We start from the raw sequence: 17027 nt of genomic DNA, 5'->3' as shown, positions 1-17027 counted from the left end.
CGCAGAGCCGCGCCGCCCCACGAACACGCGGAGCGAATCCGCGGCGCCCACAGCTGCACCGGGCTCAGAGCGACGCCCACGGCGCAGCCCCTCCCGCAGCCACGAACCCATCCCCGCCGCCACCGAGACCGCGGCACCGCCCCCCCCGCCAACAACGGCTTCAGAAAGTCAGGACGTCATCCGCTACAATCCAGTGCATTTATTTCTTCCAACAGCCGAACTGTGTTCCAACTTTGGATTTAACACATACAAATTAATGTTCGTAAGTTTAATGACAATCAGTACTAGAAGCGAATTACTGCATAAAACTCATAGAAAAATGCTCTGTTCCTGAAAAAGAAGAAAAACAAGCACTCCAAACGAAGGCCTCGTGGCAGCAAGCACAGCCCCCCGGAGTCAGCAAGGCAGCAGCTGGAGCCGGGCTGAGCCGGGAGCTCACGGCAGTGGGGCAGGAGTGGACGGTCACTATTCTACAGCTCAGGGAAATGAGTTGGGAGACCCACCAAGCAGTAATGTTCTGATCACACTAACCTACTGCTCTGCGTAGCTGGTGAGTGGCTGATTTACCAAGACAAACCTGGAGGCGTGTTAGCACAGACCCAGGGCAGACTAAGGAAAGCAGACCAGGATGCTGCAGGCCCTGCGAGCAGCCCCCTCCCCTTCCTGCCTCGCTGCCCTCCCACCAGTGGCTCCTCCCTACGAGCACTGCTGTGGCGCACAGGAGAATGTAACAGTATGGAAAATTGAACTTGAGCTTCTGCAGTCTCCCTTCTTAAAAGAAGAGCGACTCAGCGTGAACATGCTTTAACACAGACAGCTCACGGCTGCTTCCACAGGTCCAGCAGCAAGAGCAGAAGCCTCTAGCTACAATCACTATGGTGGGAGCCAGCAGACACTACCTAAGCATCCTGACCTCAGGCACTGACCAAACCTCTCCAAAGATTACTAAGAGTGCTGTGGGATTCACTTGCTTCAATCTGTATTCAGAACATACAAAGTTGACAACTTAAAGCTTTATTGTCGGTTGCAGTCATATAAACAAGGGGTGACATTTAGTCAATGTCCATCTCAGGGAGCTTCTTCTCCGCGGGGGTGGGCTCAGCACCCTGCCCCCCCCCGCTGCCCTCCCCCTGCCCGTCCACTGGTCCATTGGGTTCAGTTGGTTTCTGCTCCTCCTTCGGGAGTTCAACTTTGGGTTTTGGTTTTGTGACTATGGGATTGCAAATACTTGTCAACTCCTACAAGACAGGAACGAAGGACTGTTAGGAATGTCTGTCAGCAATTGCATTCAGTAACCTGCTGCCCAACTCTGATGCTGACTGGGCATCCAAAGCAGATGCTCCCCAGCACAGCCAACAGGTTAACAGCAAGCACACAGCTGCATCAAGGAACAAGACTTGTGGAAATAGTGAGCTGCTTAGGAAGACTTACTTTAGTTTTAGCTTGGATTTCTTTAGCTTTTATAACTGGGTCCAAAGTAAGACTTCTCTTGTTCTGAAGATTCAGTTTGTTATTCATCCATTCCATTGCTTCATTTGCACTTTTCTCCACTTTTGCTACATCTGCTTCATCCAGGTGGTCGTACTGCTCATCCTGGAACAGACAGTGGTAGCTGTGAAGCATTTACTCCGAGCATCCAAACTGCATGCACTCTGAACTGCTACAGCACAGTGAGCTTGCCACAAACACTGAACAGATGCTGCTCTGATCAGCAGGGCCGTTAGCCCAGCCACCCCCAGCTCTGATCAGACAGCACTCAGGCTGCACTGCTGCTGGTGTGCTCCCCTCCGTAAGGACGAATGAGAAATTAGTCTTCATTAAGTCAATCTTCATGCCAAAAACTCACTGCCAAAAACACAGGAGGTGCTGAGAATGCAGCAGCCAGCCAGGACACAGTGCAACCTTCTGCACAGCTAAGATCCAAAACAGGCTTACACCGCTCCTGTACACCTGCCAGAAATTAAGTGTGGAAATACCTTTGCTTTGAACGCGTGAACAGTTTTCATGTACTGCTGGATTTGCTTCCCTAAGTCCTCAAATGCTTTTGGCCTCTCCTCTGATTCCTGACATCTCACCTGAATAGGTTGACCCAGGGCCTGAGAAAGTAAACATCAACACTGAGCATCAGACAGTACTGCAAGACTGGGCAGAGCACATCGCATTTCCAAAGCCCCTGCAACTTCTCCCTTTGCTTACAGGAAGGGCAGTTCCTCCTTTGTGTTGCTGCAGACCTTTTGGAAGCCTGCTCCTTACATCATTAGGAAATTAATTTGTTTGCTGTAAGCATCAATCTCCAGATTAGCAGTCCAAAGCTAGCTAGCTCCCCACCCCAATGGAGCTCTCTGGATTCACTGAGTTCTGAATGAAATGTAAGAGCCACTTACCTTCAGCTCTGTTAGTTTATCGATGTAAACTTGTTTGGGTTGGTCTTCCCCATCCTCATAAAGCCAATTTTCTGTGTCTTCCAGCTTCAGCGTGAAGCTATTCCGATCCTGAAGCAATCCATACACAACAGGTGAAGTGACCCTGCAGTAACCCTACTAATGACACTGAAGGGCTGTTTGGAGTCTCCCTGGAGTTACATTTTTAGAATGCAAAGAACTTCTAAAAAAATGATTTTTACTCTTAAACCACCCCTAAAAACGGACATAGCTGAAGCAGGTTAGGATGCCTTCAAATGATTGTCAAGTGCTCCTTGTTTCCATCTAAAAACAGATCAGGCAATAACTTCAACTGCTGCAAACGTTCTGGAAAAGACCCATCCAATGCAGTACCACCGCTCACACCTGGCCCACAGTCTGGTCACCAGAACGGACTTCCAGTTTCAATTCAAATCTGAAAGCTTGCACGTGTGGTCCAGGCAAGCACACTGTGATACAGCCCAAGATACCACTGCTCATCACAACACCTTGTGGGGATACTTACATCTTCACTCACGAACTTCTCGTAAACGCCGCACAGTTTGTCTCTCATATCATACACATATTCCTCCACAGCATTCTTGGCATCATTCCTCTCCTTCTCTAGCTTATCCTGCATGATCATTTTACCCTGTGAACAAGTTGACATCAGTTGGCTAAAAAGCTAATGTATCAGAAGAGTTGTTAACTAAACGTTCAGTCTGACTCCGGATTTTGAAATGCTGTGGATAACTTTGTCTTAAAGTACACAATGAGAAGGAATTTGTTTGCTGCTGGCACACCCAGCACAGCACAGCCTCAGCTGGCAGACACCCAGCAGCAGCGAGCAGCCTGCAGCTCAGTCACTCAGCCAGCTCCCCTACAAAACCTGTCTCTGTTATGAGTAATACATTTTGGCTCCATGGGCCACCACTGCTCACCAGAAGAGCCATTAATCTTTCCTCGCCCACCATCAACTCTTAACCACAGCCAATGAACAGCAAGGTTCCCCTGAGATTCGAGACTTTTTAAGCTCAGACAAGCATGGGCTTACCTCATTCTCAATGAATAAGTTCAGCATATCCTTCCCTATCTGCCACACCAACTGGTTCTCAATGGGAAGGTCCACTGTTGTAGTCTTTACTTTGGCCTTCTTGGCTTGAGGTGGCTGATCCACTTTCTTGTCCTTGGAGTCACCTTGGGAAGTCTGTGTTGAAGGAATACATCCAAAGTTAAAAAAACAGCATCAGCAGTTCAAATTAAGCACTGAAGTCATAACAGAAAAAGAGCTGAGTACATCCACTTCTGACACTGACATGCACCTACAGCTCTTACACTACGGAGTCAAACAGTGCAGCTGTTACCTTCACTGGACACACCAGCTACACTCATGGGAACCACGTCCCCATGCTCCTACAGGCCCTTCTGGTTTCTAAGTTACTAAAATCTAAATGACTTCTCCCATGAACTCTCATGTTATCAGTACTAGGTCACCTGACACCTCCAATAATCAGTGCTATTTAAAACATCACTCACAATACACAAATATTTCACATACAAATTTAGCTTCCAGAGCCAGTGGATGATATGCTCAGACTCTGTATTCTTCTGAATCTTCTAGAAGAATCCTATCAGGAAACCAACTTCCACTTTACCTCCATTTCTTCAGACTCTCCCTTATTCTCAGCTTGGACCTGCTGCTGCTCCTCAGTCTTTTGCTGCTCCTCCTGGTCTACTTGCATCTTCTGAAATTAATGGAAAGATCCCATTTAGCAGCTTAAACAACACTTCAATTCTTACCTTGATCACTCTACTTGCACCCAGTGTTCTTTGGGTAAAAGAAAAGAGAATGAAAAACTTAGTAAAGCCTTGAGGGATCAATTATATACCTCTAGCCTTTGCTCAGCCAATTAACAGCTCACTCCTAGAATGATTAACCATCTCTCACCTGTACCTCAGTTCTGGTTTCAATGCATCTGTCACAGTCGTGACACATTTGAATTAGTATTTAATTGCTAAACACACCCAAATCTTTTCCACATCCCAGAACCTTTCCAGAGTTTGGCCAAACGGGCTTCATAAAAAGGCCTCGAAGCAGCCAACAGCAAAGTCCATTACCTCCTCCTCCTTTGCATGCTGATCCGTTTCCATGGGCTCTTCATTCTCATCAGATTTATGGACCTCCACTAAAGATGCACTTGAAACACTGAAGATACCATGGATGTTTACTCTGACTTTGACTTTCACTTTTGAACTGGATCCATCTGTTTGAGGAGTGACCTTCTGAACCAAGAAGTGAGCTAAATGATTGCAAAAAGAAAAACAATCACTGAATGTAAAGTAAATCCTGACTACTGCTGGCAACAGATCACTGCAACATACTCATTAAACTCTACTCAAGCCAAGCAGTCTGACTTATATTCTAGCATTACTGACTTAATGCTGTTAAGAATCAGGTATGGTATGCTACAAAAGTGCAGTAATTTGCAGTGTTTGGATCAGTGTAATCAGAAGTCAGGAAGGATGTGCAAGATGAATCACACTTGAAACCACAGAAAAGCCTTACACACCAATGGCAGGATCTGGGTATGGCAGCTCCTTGGGACAGCTGTAGTATGCCTCAAGAGTGAATGGCTCCTTTCTGTAGAACGTGAGGACCTTAGAAAATGGAGCAGCATGGTTCTTGGGAAACACCTCACAGTCACTGTGAAAGAAAACAGGGCTGACTGAGCACGCAGGATGACCCTTCTGATATTGTTAGAATCAAACGTTTCCAGATACTCTTTATATCTTAAGGAAAACCTTGTTTTAAGTATAAAAAGTATTTCTGTGAAGAGCAACAGTGGTGTGGGGAGCATTAAACCCGGCCTTCTTTTCTGTCAGCAGTTTGAAACTAGCAAAATGCTTGGGAGTTGTCAGATGGGCACTGTTCTAAAAATACCACATCCTCTCATTGTTATCTTAATTTTCAGCTGTACTTAATCACTAGAAAACTGAACTTTCTTACCTTAACCCTTCTTCTGCTGGTGAATTCCATCGCAAAGAAATAGGGTATGGTATCAAGTCTGTGATAGAAAACTCTCTCACTTTGAACGCCGGCGATAAAATAGCACACTGAAAGAGCAAAGATGTTCTACTATGAAAACTCAGGCTTCACGTGGACAATAATTTCATGCAGCAAGTGGCTACTTAAGCTACATGTACTCTAGGTTAATGAGACTAATACTGATGGCCTCCAGAACTGCACAGTAAGCACCACAAGTGCACGTGTACCCTCTTCTCAGGAAGCTGTCACATCTGTACACTCTGAAAATGGAAATGCACGAGTTTCACCTTAGAACAATCACATTTAGTTTGTTGCATTTCCACTACTGAGTTGTTTTTCTAGTGCCAGTGTAAGAAAATCAGACACTGAAGTTTTAGTGTGCCATTACCAGTTGTTTGTGTTTGTTTCAAAGCACACTATAACCCAATCCCTTTTAAAGGGATTCCACTCCAACAGCTGGCTTGCACTGCTGATGAACAGATGAGCATCTGCTAAGCACATGAAGAGGAAAATAAAGTGATCAGAGCAAAACTAAGGTGCAAAAGGAAGCACCAGTAACTCAGTACTTACTACTGCTTAGATTTGGGCTGGTTCCAGCTCAGGACAGATTCTGTTTACCGGCAGTGCTGTGAAGCTTTTGTTTAACTCAGTTCCCCAAAAGAAGTGAAAGTGATCATGTGACACCCATCACACTCCCAGGTTCCAGCCCCAGCAGAAGCAAAGCGCACGTTTCACTTCAAGCTGTACTGAGCTGGCTTAGACAAACAGCACAAAGAACCACTCCCAGCCACCATTCTCGTTCTTCCAACCACCTTCCTGGTGCTTATTTCATTCCATTCATACACATGAAGTATTTTTCATGCTATCTATGCCTTCAGCTCAAGTACTTATGATTTCAATTAAAAAATAGCACTTTTACCTGCAGTGCACATCCTCGTGCAACAGCCTCATCTGCATTCAAAGTCGTACTGACTTCTTTGCCAAAAAATTTACTAATCTTCTCCTTAACAGCAGGGATTCTTGTTGTGCCACCAACTATTTCTACGGCATAAATATCCTCCTTCTTTAACTCTAGAAAGGAGTCAGACAACTTTTATTGATTAAACTGGTTTTTTAAGGGAATACACTGACATTGTAAACTGAGTTATACTGAACCAACTACTGATTTAAGCAGTAAGGGTTTCCAATCTTAGCTTGTGTGAAATAATTTCAGAACACTTTGACTGCTCAGCCAGAACACACTAGTTGTGCCTGTCAGCCCACCCAAGTTCCAGCAGCAGCCAAAGGAAGTGTGTAGTAGGAACACCATCCTTCTGCATGGAGAATACAGAACACACACACTTACTGGCTTGCTCCAGCACACTGCGAAGGGGGGCTTCTACTCTTGCAAGAAGTCCATCACACATCTCCAAAAACTTACTCCTGTTGAAAGACACCATAAATAAAATGACACCATAAGGAAGCTCCCATCACAATACAAGAGGTTACACAAAGGGAAAGGACCCAACTTCCAAATGCTGCATGCAGTACATGCTTCCCCTCAGCCACAACTCTCCACTGAGCACAATTACACTGCAGTTCAGGATAATCATCTAGGGATGCTTGCAAACCTTGCAGCCCTTGCCCTTAACTCAAGGCCACTGAGCAGTCCCTACAGACCATTCTGAGCAGCACTGCAGCATATGCTCCCTCCAGTCCTGGTACTTCATAAAAGTGAAGGAGTACACTCCTCAGCTTTCCCTTACAAAAGCACATACATTACCTGTTCATTGTTCCAGAAACATCTATGTCATTCATGAAACATTCAATGTTCATTGGGAGATCAGAGGCATTAGCACTCATCAGTTTTTTCAGTTTTTCACATTCCTGATAGAGCCTCAGCAATGCACGGATCTTTGACTTTATGTCTAGTTTATATTTCTTCCCAAATTCTTCACAGAAGTATTCAACTAACATTTCATCAAATTTCCTGCCTCCAAGTGTTGTGTCAAAAGCTGTAGCAAGAACCTTTAAGAAAAAAAGCTCTTTTAGTAAGAGTACAATGAAACTTGCTTCAAATCAGGTGTAATGCCAATGCATTTGTATCTGAAGTACATCATCAAAAGACAACTTTGAGAAGCTCCACAATTACTTCAACTCTTTGGAAATGATATTCTCTTGAATTGTAGAGCAGATATATGCTCCAAGAAAAACATATCCACTGTGTGACATGCCAGGAAGCAGCCTCAGGCACCTAGCCCTTCTGCAATAAAGCAGCAGCTTCTGCAGTTAAGATGAGCTGGTAAGGCAGGAGCTGTTCAGCCCCTGTACCATAAGCAGACCACAACAATTTCTAGACACTGCTTGGCCACTGTTAGTATGAACACACCACAGATGATTATTCATGCTTACACCACACTAAAAATAAAGCAAGAAAATAATGTAACTCTTGCAAATCTGAGCTAATTTTTGATGAAGTAATTACTTCATGAAAGCCTGGAGCCCATCCACTTCTGCTGATTCTACTCTTCAAACGCTGAGTTTCATGCCTTTCCAGATTAGGGTCAGTTACTGCTCTGTTTTTTAGCTGCCTTGCTCTCCATCACTGTTCACACTCAAGCATGTCTTCAATACTTTTATAATTTCAGAGAACCTAAGCTAGGGTAAGTTTCCTCATAAGAAGAAACAGAACTACAAGAAAACCAATGTTTTTGTAAGTCCTGCATCTCTGTGCTGTACATTTCTGTATTTCTCCAGAAAAGGGAAAACCACCAGAGCTGCAGAAATACAAGCTGTAGAAGCCTAATTAAGAAGTATTAGCATATGCTGCAAAACAGCAGTGCTTGTGCTTTGGCAGCTTGCACTGAAGTACACCAAGTTGCTTAGCTTCAGCTGCAACTTCTAGTTGTTAATGGCAATCACTCTTATACATGAACACCCCAGCGACTTAACGTTTGAACCTGCATCCCTCCAGGAATTTGTTTAAATACCACACCTCATCACTGGGCTGCATTTTTGAAAGCAGCATCTGCTCAAATCGATTTCTGAACACAATCCAAGCCTTTTTTCCCTTTGCCAAATTCCCCAGTTAACACTGGTTTCCTTCCTCTTTGTATCGTTCAAAAAAGCCCTCCATCCCTGTCCTACTTTAAACTCGTGATTTTGAACTTCAAGTGCAGCTTCACACAAGCATCTTTTTATACTTCTAAAGACAGGCAAGCTAGACTGCCACAGCTGGTGTATGTGCCAGTGAATGCTGCTACTGGTACCCCAAAGAGATGCACAGATTGCTTACTTTCAGTTTTCCTTTATTGAATGCGCAAATGGAAACTTGATATGCAGAATGCCCCATATCCACAAAAACCACGTTCCGTGGCTTCTCCTCCAGGGCAGGCAGGTCTTGCTTATAGATTCCATATGCAAGGGCAACTGTACAGAAGTGAGAATCAGTGTAATTAGGGCATTCAGTTTCCCAGTTCCTTTCTCAACCATTAACTGGTGCAGCAATAGACAGCATTAGCATGTCATCGTATTTTTCAAGCTACAGAAGTTTCTCATTAAATACCAATGCAAAAACAACAAGGAAGAACATCAAACAGTTCTTAGCCCCTCCCTGAAGAGATCATGTGCATTAAACAGATGAAACAGAAACATCCTTACACCACTGACATAAAAAATGGGCTTAGGAAACCTAACAGCCAGCTGTAATTCCAGAAGTATGGATCACTGACAAATTACTTGTTTTGTTAGATAAAAGGACTTCTAAGGGATTCAAGAAGGTAAGGCATCACCTGCAGTTGACTCATTTATCAGTCTCAGGCAGTTGAGACCAGCAATTTGTGTAGCATCCATCACAGATCTCCTCTCTGCATCTGTGTAGAAGCAGGGAACCTGCAAGATCAGATGAACGCCGTCTGAAACAGTCATCCACCCATCAGACAGAAGGGCAGAGAGACAGCACACAGCACAGCTGTACCCCTTCATGGAGATCCCTCCAGTTCGACATTCACTTCAGATGCAACAGACAAAATACAAAGCACTGTGCCCTCACAGACTGCTCATTTTACTAGCAGAGAAACAGAATGAGAAAGATGTATCAAGTATTTTTCTACTGGACAAAAAAGTGAAGAAACTTTGTCATTAGTGAGGTAAGTCTAACTTCAGGATATAAGATCCAGTCTTAAGTAGAGACAGATCTGACTATTCAGGTGTAATAAGCACCACAGTGATACTACCAACAACCATTTCATTCATGATACAGTGTCCAAGAAAAGCCCATCACATACTCACAGAAACCACACAGTCGACTACAGGCTTCTTAAGAGCATTCTCAGCAGTCTCTTTTAATTTGGTAAGGAGCATTCCAGTCATCTGCTCAATAGTAAAGTTTCTTTCTTCTTCCATATACATAACCTTAAATAAAAAGTGTAGGTACAGTACAGTAAGAGCCACATACAAAGAACACACACAGGAAGCTGCCTTTACTGTCAGTGTGCTCCAAAAGTAATGCAGTTCTGTGCCACCCTCTGATAGCCTGACTGATGCACAGCAAGTCAGAAGCACCACAAATACTGGAATACACATTTGAGAACTCAAGCACACGAAGCTGCTCTGCACAGTTCCTTACATTTTGGTTGCTAGACAATGCACAGGACTCCTTCCTTCCTACTGCTTCAGAAAAGTAAATCTGCTAAAACCTGTCAGGCACCATTTAACAGGATTATTTTTATCACTCCTCCTGACGTGCCACACTCACACTCCACACTCTAAAAGAGTTAAAGAAGTGCACTGGTCAAGGAGGTGCCTTCCAAAAGTCACCAAGGAAATAACAGCACTGGTAAAATAGTTTGCATGGGACTGAGTTTGCAAGGAAGAATAACGTGGAACTGCAAAACCAGTTTCACAGAGCAGCTGAAAAGACCATGGGCACTATCAGCCTTCATTTTAACATTCTCCAGTCACAAAAATAAGAACAGAAACTTCAGCAAGCAGATTCAAAATAAAGAGATAAAAGGAAACCATTATCACTTTCCTCTTCTGGCACTTTTTCAAATACTCCAGGCTTACCTTGATGCCAGTTGAGCCTGTTGGCAGCTGGACAAGTTCATAGGCAAGGCTTGTTTTTTCAGCTTGAACAAAGGGATCTGAGAATGCACGACCATGAAATCTTTTAAAACTTTGTACTGTATTCTTTGCATTTGAAATAACCTAGAGGAAAAGAAATCTTTAATACAATTTGTCAGAGGAACAACTGAAATTCAAACAAAGACCATATAGCTTTATTCTTGTGCTTCTCTTGCTGCAAATTAGTCACTCTTATCTTAGTAGAGCCAGGGCAGAAACCAGAATGCAATTTCCCTCCGATCTCTCAGGCAACCTACATGAGTTGGAGACTCAATACAAAATGTATGCCTGCAAACTGAGCCACAGTCAGCATCAAATTCTCATAGTGTATGCATGGACCAAAAGTGTCCTCTTCCATTTACCTGTTACCTACCACCCCTCCTTTTAGACTGTGATGCAGCCAGCAAGTTAGCAAGTGTAACAGAAGTACAGTCAGGTATACTTCACATTAGGCCCCTCACGTGCACGTGACATTCAACATAGGGATATGTTTTGTCATGAAGCTTTAAAAATTCAGCAGGGCTCCCAGAGTGATACTGCCAACTTGATGTAACTGACCAAAGGCAGACACTTATTAAAAGGCAAGAATGCAAACAGAGAAATGAAAAAACATAGCCTGTTTTTACCCAGTACAAGAGTAATGCAATAGAAAGTGCAGCAACGACAGCAGGGCAGCAAAGATCCAGGCTGCAGCAAGTGAGGATTTGCTCAAATGCAACAGCCACGGGCACAAATAAAGGAAAGAAGCTGCTTACCTTTGGGAGGCCGCAGGTAGGCAGGGATCTCGAGTGAGATGCCCTCACCCCCACTGCCAACACTTAAATGAGGGCTGGGAAGGGGTGGATCCTGGCTCCAGCCCTTCCAGTTCCTCAGGTGCACTGCACACACCTGAGCTCCCCTGGGCTGGCCCTGCCTTCCCACCAGGTGCTCAGGCAGCATTTCCACTACAAGTAATCCTGTTTAATCCTTTCACTTAGATTAGAGCAAGACAGAGGAAAAAAGCATGGTATCCAATCAGGCAGACAAGCACTGCACCATTCATTTACTGTGATTTTCAGCCAGGTGCATTTCCTGAGTAACATGGTTTTGATCTTCTGTAAGTTTAACCACAGGACATACCTCACCTCTACTGGATCTGTATCAACGGATCTCTTTAAGCTAAGCAGACAACTCCAGAAAAACACCTGCATTTAGATCTAGTACAGTTCTTCTGATCTTGAATAGCTGTGTCCAAACACTTTTGTATCCTAGATACTGAAACTTCACACATCTCTAGGTACTTTAGGCTAAGAAAAACCAAGCGTTCAAATAGTCACCTCCTGTAGGGCTTCAGAAAGAATCACGTTCTACTCGTGCTTCACAGCAACAAGAGACAACACAGCAGGACCCAAGTGTCATGGAGCAGGACGAAAGTCAGCTAAAACCTCTTCTTGGTCTTCTCAGCATATCTGCCTACCTACACCAACAAACTAAGAAGCACATGCAAGAAGGCCTAAGACATTTAAATTGTAATTCAACTATGAGATGTTAATTAGCTGTACATATTCACACTCAGGTTTTCCCCTTTCTACCAGAGGAAGGCACTAGAATCACCTCATGAAAAGCTGCCCAGTGCACACAGGAAGACAGGCACAGGCGAGGCACAGCACTGCTGCTTCTCTTTAGAGCTTACAACTGCTATTTAAGACAACCATGTCCTCGACTTCCTTGTGATGAAATGTTTTCTTTTTTTCCATTTTATGTACAACCTTTAGATTCCCATCCAAGATCACAACACAGCATTACAGGCTGAACAACTGAATGAAGCTCAGCTGTTTGGTACAGGCAGACCCTTAAGTTCAGAGACATTTTATGCTTCACCAATAAAAATACACTGTGCTCATCTGATTGTTGGCTACTGGAAGTGCCATCACCCAAACCGTACCTGGCTTTTAGCTGCAGCACCAATGGAGCGGTTCTTGGGTCCGAAGGCAATGCACGACCTGGAACGAGAAGGACCTGTGAGACAGCAGAACTGCATTACACATCAGCAGCCACAGTGGTGGAGTTTTCTGGTCGAGATGTTGATAACATTGCACTGCAGACATTTAACATTTGGCCCATTAGGAAAGTTGGTCACCCATTCTAAGGTACATATCACTCTGGTTCTGATCTCAAGAGGGACACAGGCATTGAGTGTCCCACAAACACTCCTCACTGGACAGCACTAAAACCAACAGATACAGAACCTGAAATAGCAGAAATAGCAGTAACTGGGTACACATTCATCCCAGCAACTAGCAGTGCCCCTAAGCCAGCCAAAGAAACCGACAGCTAATAGTACAGGAAGCATCCAACTGCTCAGAAGCAGCACAGGGTAATACTTAACAAACTGCTCCTACATATCCGTAGGAAATGCTAATTAAGATTACCATTTTAAAATGAAATTCTTCAACAGCACAAACTAAAACAACCAGAGAGAATGACTGCTACTGATGGGTTTCAGCTGCACTCAATATATAAGCACAGATTATCTAAGGAAAGCTTATCCAAGCCTCATGCAGAGCTCAAAGATATAAAAAAAATGAATAAATGCTCCTTTTGGAGGAAATCCCCAGTCCTACTGAGCTGCCACATTCAGTGAACTGTACGGGCTCTAAAATTAAGAGAAACTCCTTCCCACCATGCCCTGCAGTCCCAGCCCCTCATACTGGGGAAGTTACTGAGGAAAAGCTGCCACCAGTCAAGCAGGTCATTCCCATTAACAAGACATTAACACCATGACTGAGCTGATCTCTGCGTGCTGTTGTACAGCAGGTATACCACAGGGCTGCCCCACAAAACTAAACCAGCTCAGCCCAAGGTTTAGAACTGGTCCTCTGAGCAGGAAGGATGCACAAAAGTGAAACAAAGTGAATGCTGCAACCAAATTAACACTCCAGGAATAAGTCTTCGGAAACAATTATTAATCAATTAGTTAAAGAGTGGGTCACTCTAGTGCCATGCAAACCTTAAGGCCTATGCTGAGCAGGCAGGAGCTGCAGAGCTCACAGCCAGAAGCATAATGGCATACAGCACAGAGATGGTTATTCATTCACTCCACTCCCCAGAAGGAAATGAAGGCACGGACATGGATTTGTGTTTTTCTCCTGCAAGAAAAAAATATCCTGCTACTAAATACACACGCCATCAGCTGGCACTCACCACACACCACTGATTTATTTAGACCTCTTTAGATCTGTCAGTTAAACCCCAAGGCAGAAACCTGGCTCAAGAAAAGGATACAGCACAACAGCTACATATAAAGATTTCTCCATTATAAAACTGGGAATAAGAACTTCAGCACAAACATCCTTCTCATCCATGCTTGCCACCTGCGTGGCATTGGGCACAGGAGCAGGGCAGCCCTGCTGCTCTCTGCCCCACACGGGGCACTGTGGGGCCATCACAGCTGCAGCAGGGAGGGGGGACTGCTGCCAGCCTCTCTCCCCAGTCAGCCCAAAGGAACCAGGGTGAGCTTATTAAATACTAATTATGCTGGTAATTACACGCAGTTCAGTGAAAGTTGAATAACAAACCGTGGCATTTTAAACAGAAATCACAGTGAAAGTCAGGTCTAACAAAGCAACTCCAGTAGAGCTCTGCCCTTCCTTACACCCGAGGTGGTCCCTGCAGGCACAGCCCCCCACCCACCCCCACCTCACCCACTTCCCTGGAGGACATCCACAGTCTGACAGCGCGTTTCCTCCCCACTGAAACCCAGCACTAGCTTCCTCAGATCACTTACAACTATTTCATGTAATTCAAGCACCCTCATCCCCGTGTGGAGCAGGAAACAGTCTTAATCCTCCCCCATTCCGTTTATTTCTAGCTCTCTCTCTACTTGGGTCCACCACACTCAGTCATTCTGCACCAACTTTGTACACACAAGTTCAAAATCCACAGGATTCAGTGAGAACATCACCTGTGCCACTGAACTACAAGCACAACGTGCTCACTAGGATCTGTTTTATTAACACTCAGCTGCAATTAACTGCTCATGCTAATCTGTCCCAAAGCTCATTGCAGAACACCACCTAATCCTGACCACAAATCACTTCCTGAGGAAAGGTCCTGGGAGCTCACGGAGGAGACACTGAGCTCTGACACTGAACCAGGCCTCTGTTTACAAGTTGGGCATCTGAAGCCATTAAGGACATTTGGATACAGACAGCACGCTCTCAGAACTGTTTTCCACGTCCCTCAGTACCGTGTGCATGCCTCCAGGATAGTACTGGAGGAGTAAGTCCTGTTAAAAACTGTCACTTTCAATATGTGAATTTTTCCAACTGCACACTTTTGACTTTTCATGAAAGATATGTTGTGGGGCAACATTTTGAATCGCTCATCTCCCTCCAATGAGTGAAACCTCTGATCTTATCTCAAACATATCTAAGCAGCACCTTGACAGCCTGAAGACGATTCGCAGCTCCCTGAAGGCTGCTCTCAAAAGCTTTATGCAAAACACTGCTTCAGTCCATCTGCACTCATAAACCATATTACTGAAAGTCTGAGAGCAGCCCTTCTCGGGCACATATGGATAATGAGAAGCACTACTCCCTTTTTACTCGCTGTTCACAGACAGTAAGAGGCAAACAGAGCCGAGGCACTTCATGAAACACAAGGTCATTCTACGCTCCTCATTTCCCTAAGGAGATACGAGGGTAAGAAAACCGAGACAAGGCAATTCGCTCAGCAGGAAAGCCATTTATCTCAGCACGCTTAAAACAAAGCTGCAGCACAGCGGGAGCCGCAAAAGCATCGGTAAGAGCGCTTTCCAGAGGGCTCCCCCGGGTTCGACGCACTGTAAATCCCACTTCACCTTTACAACTCACTCGTTGCCTCTTGCTCTTTCCTCGGGCTAAAAGAGGCCCCCTATGCTCACAGCGGGTTTAAGAGCCAGCGCAGAGCAGCACGCGGCGGGGCACGGCTCGGGCCGCAGCTGCTCCCCCCGTGCCGCGAGCCGGGCAGCGGGCAGCCCGACGTGCCCGGTTATTAATGTACAAAGCACAGCCGAAGGAGCACCGATAGCGGCGGCGAAGCGACGCCGCGTTCCCGCCCGCTCCGCCCCGGCCCGCAGCCCCGGGCCCACTCACGGCGTGCAGCGGTCGCTGTATTCGTTGGCGACGGTCTCGATGCCGCCGGCTCGGGCCACGGCCACGTAGCAGCTCTGGAAGCCCAGGTCGATGCCCACCACCGACATGGCGCAGCCGGGCGGGGGGGCTGAGCCGGACGGAGGGCTGAGGAGCGGCGCGGCCCGGCCCGTTTAAATGCGCGGCGGCGCTGTGGGAGAGGGGGGAGGCGGAGCCCGGCACTTCTCGAAGGATCCCGTCGGGCCGCAGCGCCGCGCCGAGCGGGACGCCGAGGGACGCGCTGTCCTCGCGAGACCTCCGCCGGGCGCGCGGAGAGCCGCGCTGCCGCGCAGGCGCAGAAGAGCATCGAGGGAGGGGCGTGGCCTCGGGTGCCCCGCCCCCCGCGCTGCGGTGCGCGCAGAGGAGCGCGCGGGCCCGGGATGGGCGGCGGTGTCAGTGCTGGGACGGGCGGTCTCGGTTCGGTTTGAGTCAATTCGCGATGGCACCTGAGTTCACTGCCAGGCTTTTCTTACCTGTCAGGCTCTCCCACGTCCCTTGGTGACTGCAGGAAGTGGAAGTGCGCTATGTGCTCCTTCACAGAAAGTTGTATTCCTTACTGTAAAGACACAATAAAGTCTGAACGCGGCAGCACTGCGGAGGCCTTATGGTCCATTTGGTTCTGAGGCTTTTGGTGTGAACGTAAAGGCCATCTGATTTAACCTTTCTTCCCCGCAGGTTAAACCTGTGATCGTTATGATACACCTGATTATAACGGACTTTGAGGAGGAACAATGCACCATGGGAAGGAAAAAACAGTTTAAAGAAATCAAGGTTCGTGTGAAAGGAGCCGAGCACCCAAACACCTGAAGTTGTTCTCTTCCGCTGTCAAGATACTGTAATTTTCCATTGCTCTGGTTGAACAACCACACTGGTGATTCTGCCTTTCCCAACTATACCCACACCTCTTTCACCCTTTCTTAACAACCTCAAGTGCTGAAATATCAGTAACGTTTCATAGGCATCTGTAGTCACAGTAGCACCTCTGAATCTGACAGTTTCTACAACAACAGTGGTGGTAGCAGGGCTGCTGCCTGCTGCTCCTCCCTAGGCCTCCTCTGCAACACGAAACACAGAAAAACAGCACCTCTAAAACACACGGGCACGTGCAGCATTTGCCACTAAGGCACATCCTTCTGTGGGAGCTCTCAGATACAACAAGACCTCTGCAGTTCAAGCACAGCTGGGCAGAGTGATGCAGTTTTGTATTTCTCAATTACAGATACAAAGAGGTTAGCTTCACACTTTCACTACTTGGGAATGTGGTTAAAGTACAGTTTGTTTCCACCAATCCTACAAATAAAATGTGGCACCTGATTGCTTGATATCCGG

At 45.9% G+C, this 17027-nt stretch overlaps 1 protein-coding gene across 1 annotated transcript; it reads right to left on the bottom strand.

Moving 5' to 3' along the window:
• Nucleotides 1-998: 998 nt before the first annotated feature.
• HSPA4 (heat shock protein family A (Hsp70) member 4) lies at nt 999-15843 on the bottom strand. The gene is made up of 19 exons (XM_065734912.1): nt 15663-15843; nt 12473-12530; nt 10492-10632; nt 9715-9837; nt 9216-9315; nt 8720-8853; nt 7208-7452; nt 6791-6867; nt 6365-6516; nt 5407-5513; nt 4970-5103; nt 4518-4699; nt 4055-4144; nt 3454-3606; nt 2926-3051; nt 2385-2492; nt 1977-2096; nt 1432-1593; nt 999-1238 (listed from the first exon to the last, which is right to left on the bottom strand). Exons 1-19 carry the CDS (start codon nt 15767-15769, stop codon nt 1053-1055), a joined length of 2505 nt encoding a protein of 834 aa, XP_065590984.1. The 5' UTR covers nt 15770-15843; the 3' UTR covers nt 999-1052.
• Nucleotides 15844-17027: the final 1184 nt, after the last annotated feature.

This window comes from Cyrtonyx montezumae, unplaced genomic scaffold, assembly GCF_038088225.1.
Source record: "Cyrtonyx montezumae isolate F1298 unplaced genomic scaffold, pur_monq_1.0 scaffold_18, whole genome shotgun sequence".
Taxonomy (NCBI): Eukaryota; Metazoa; Chordata; class Aves; order Galliformes; family Odontophoridae; genus Cyrtonyx; species Cyrtonyx montezumae.
This window is presented reverse-complemented; position numbering and strand designations above follow the sequence as displayed.

Coding starts and splice junctions, on each gene's coding strand:
- HSPA4 (XM_065734912.1), bottom strand. CDS start 15,769: ATGTCGGTGGTGGGCATCGACCTGGGCTTCCAGAGCTGCTACGTGGCC. Junction 9,838..10,491: donor CAGGCTCAACTGGCATCAAG/GTAAGCCTGGAG, acceptor TTTTTATTTAAG/GTTATGTATATGGAAGAAGA. Junction 2,097..2,384: donor ATAAACTAACAGAGCTGAAG/GTAAGTGGCTCT, acceptor TTACTTTCTCAG/GCCCTGGGTCAACCTATTCA.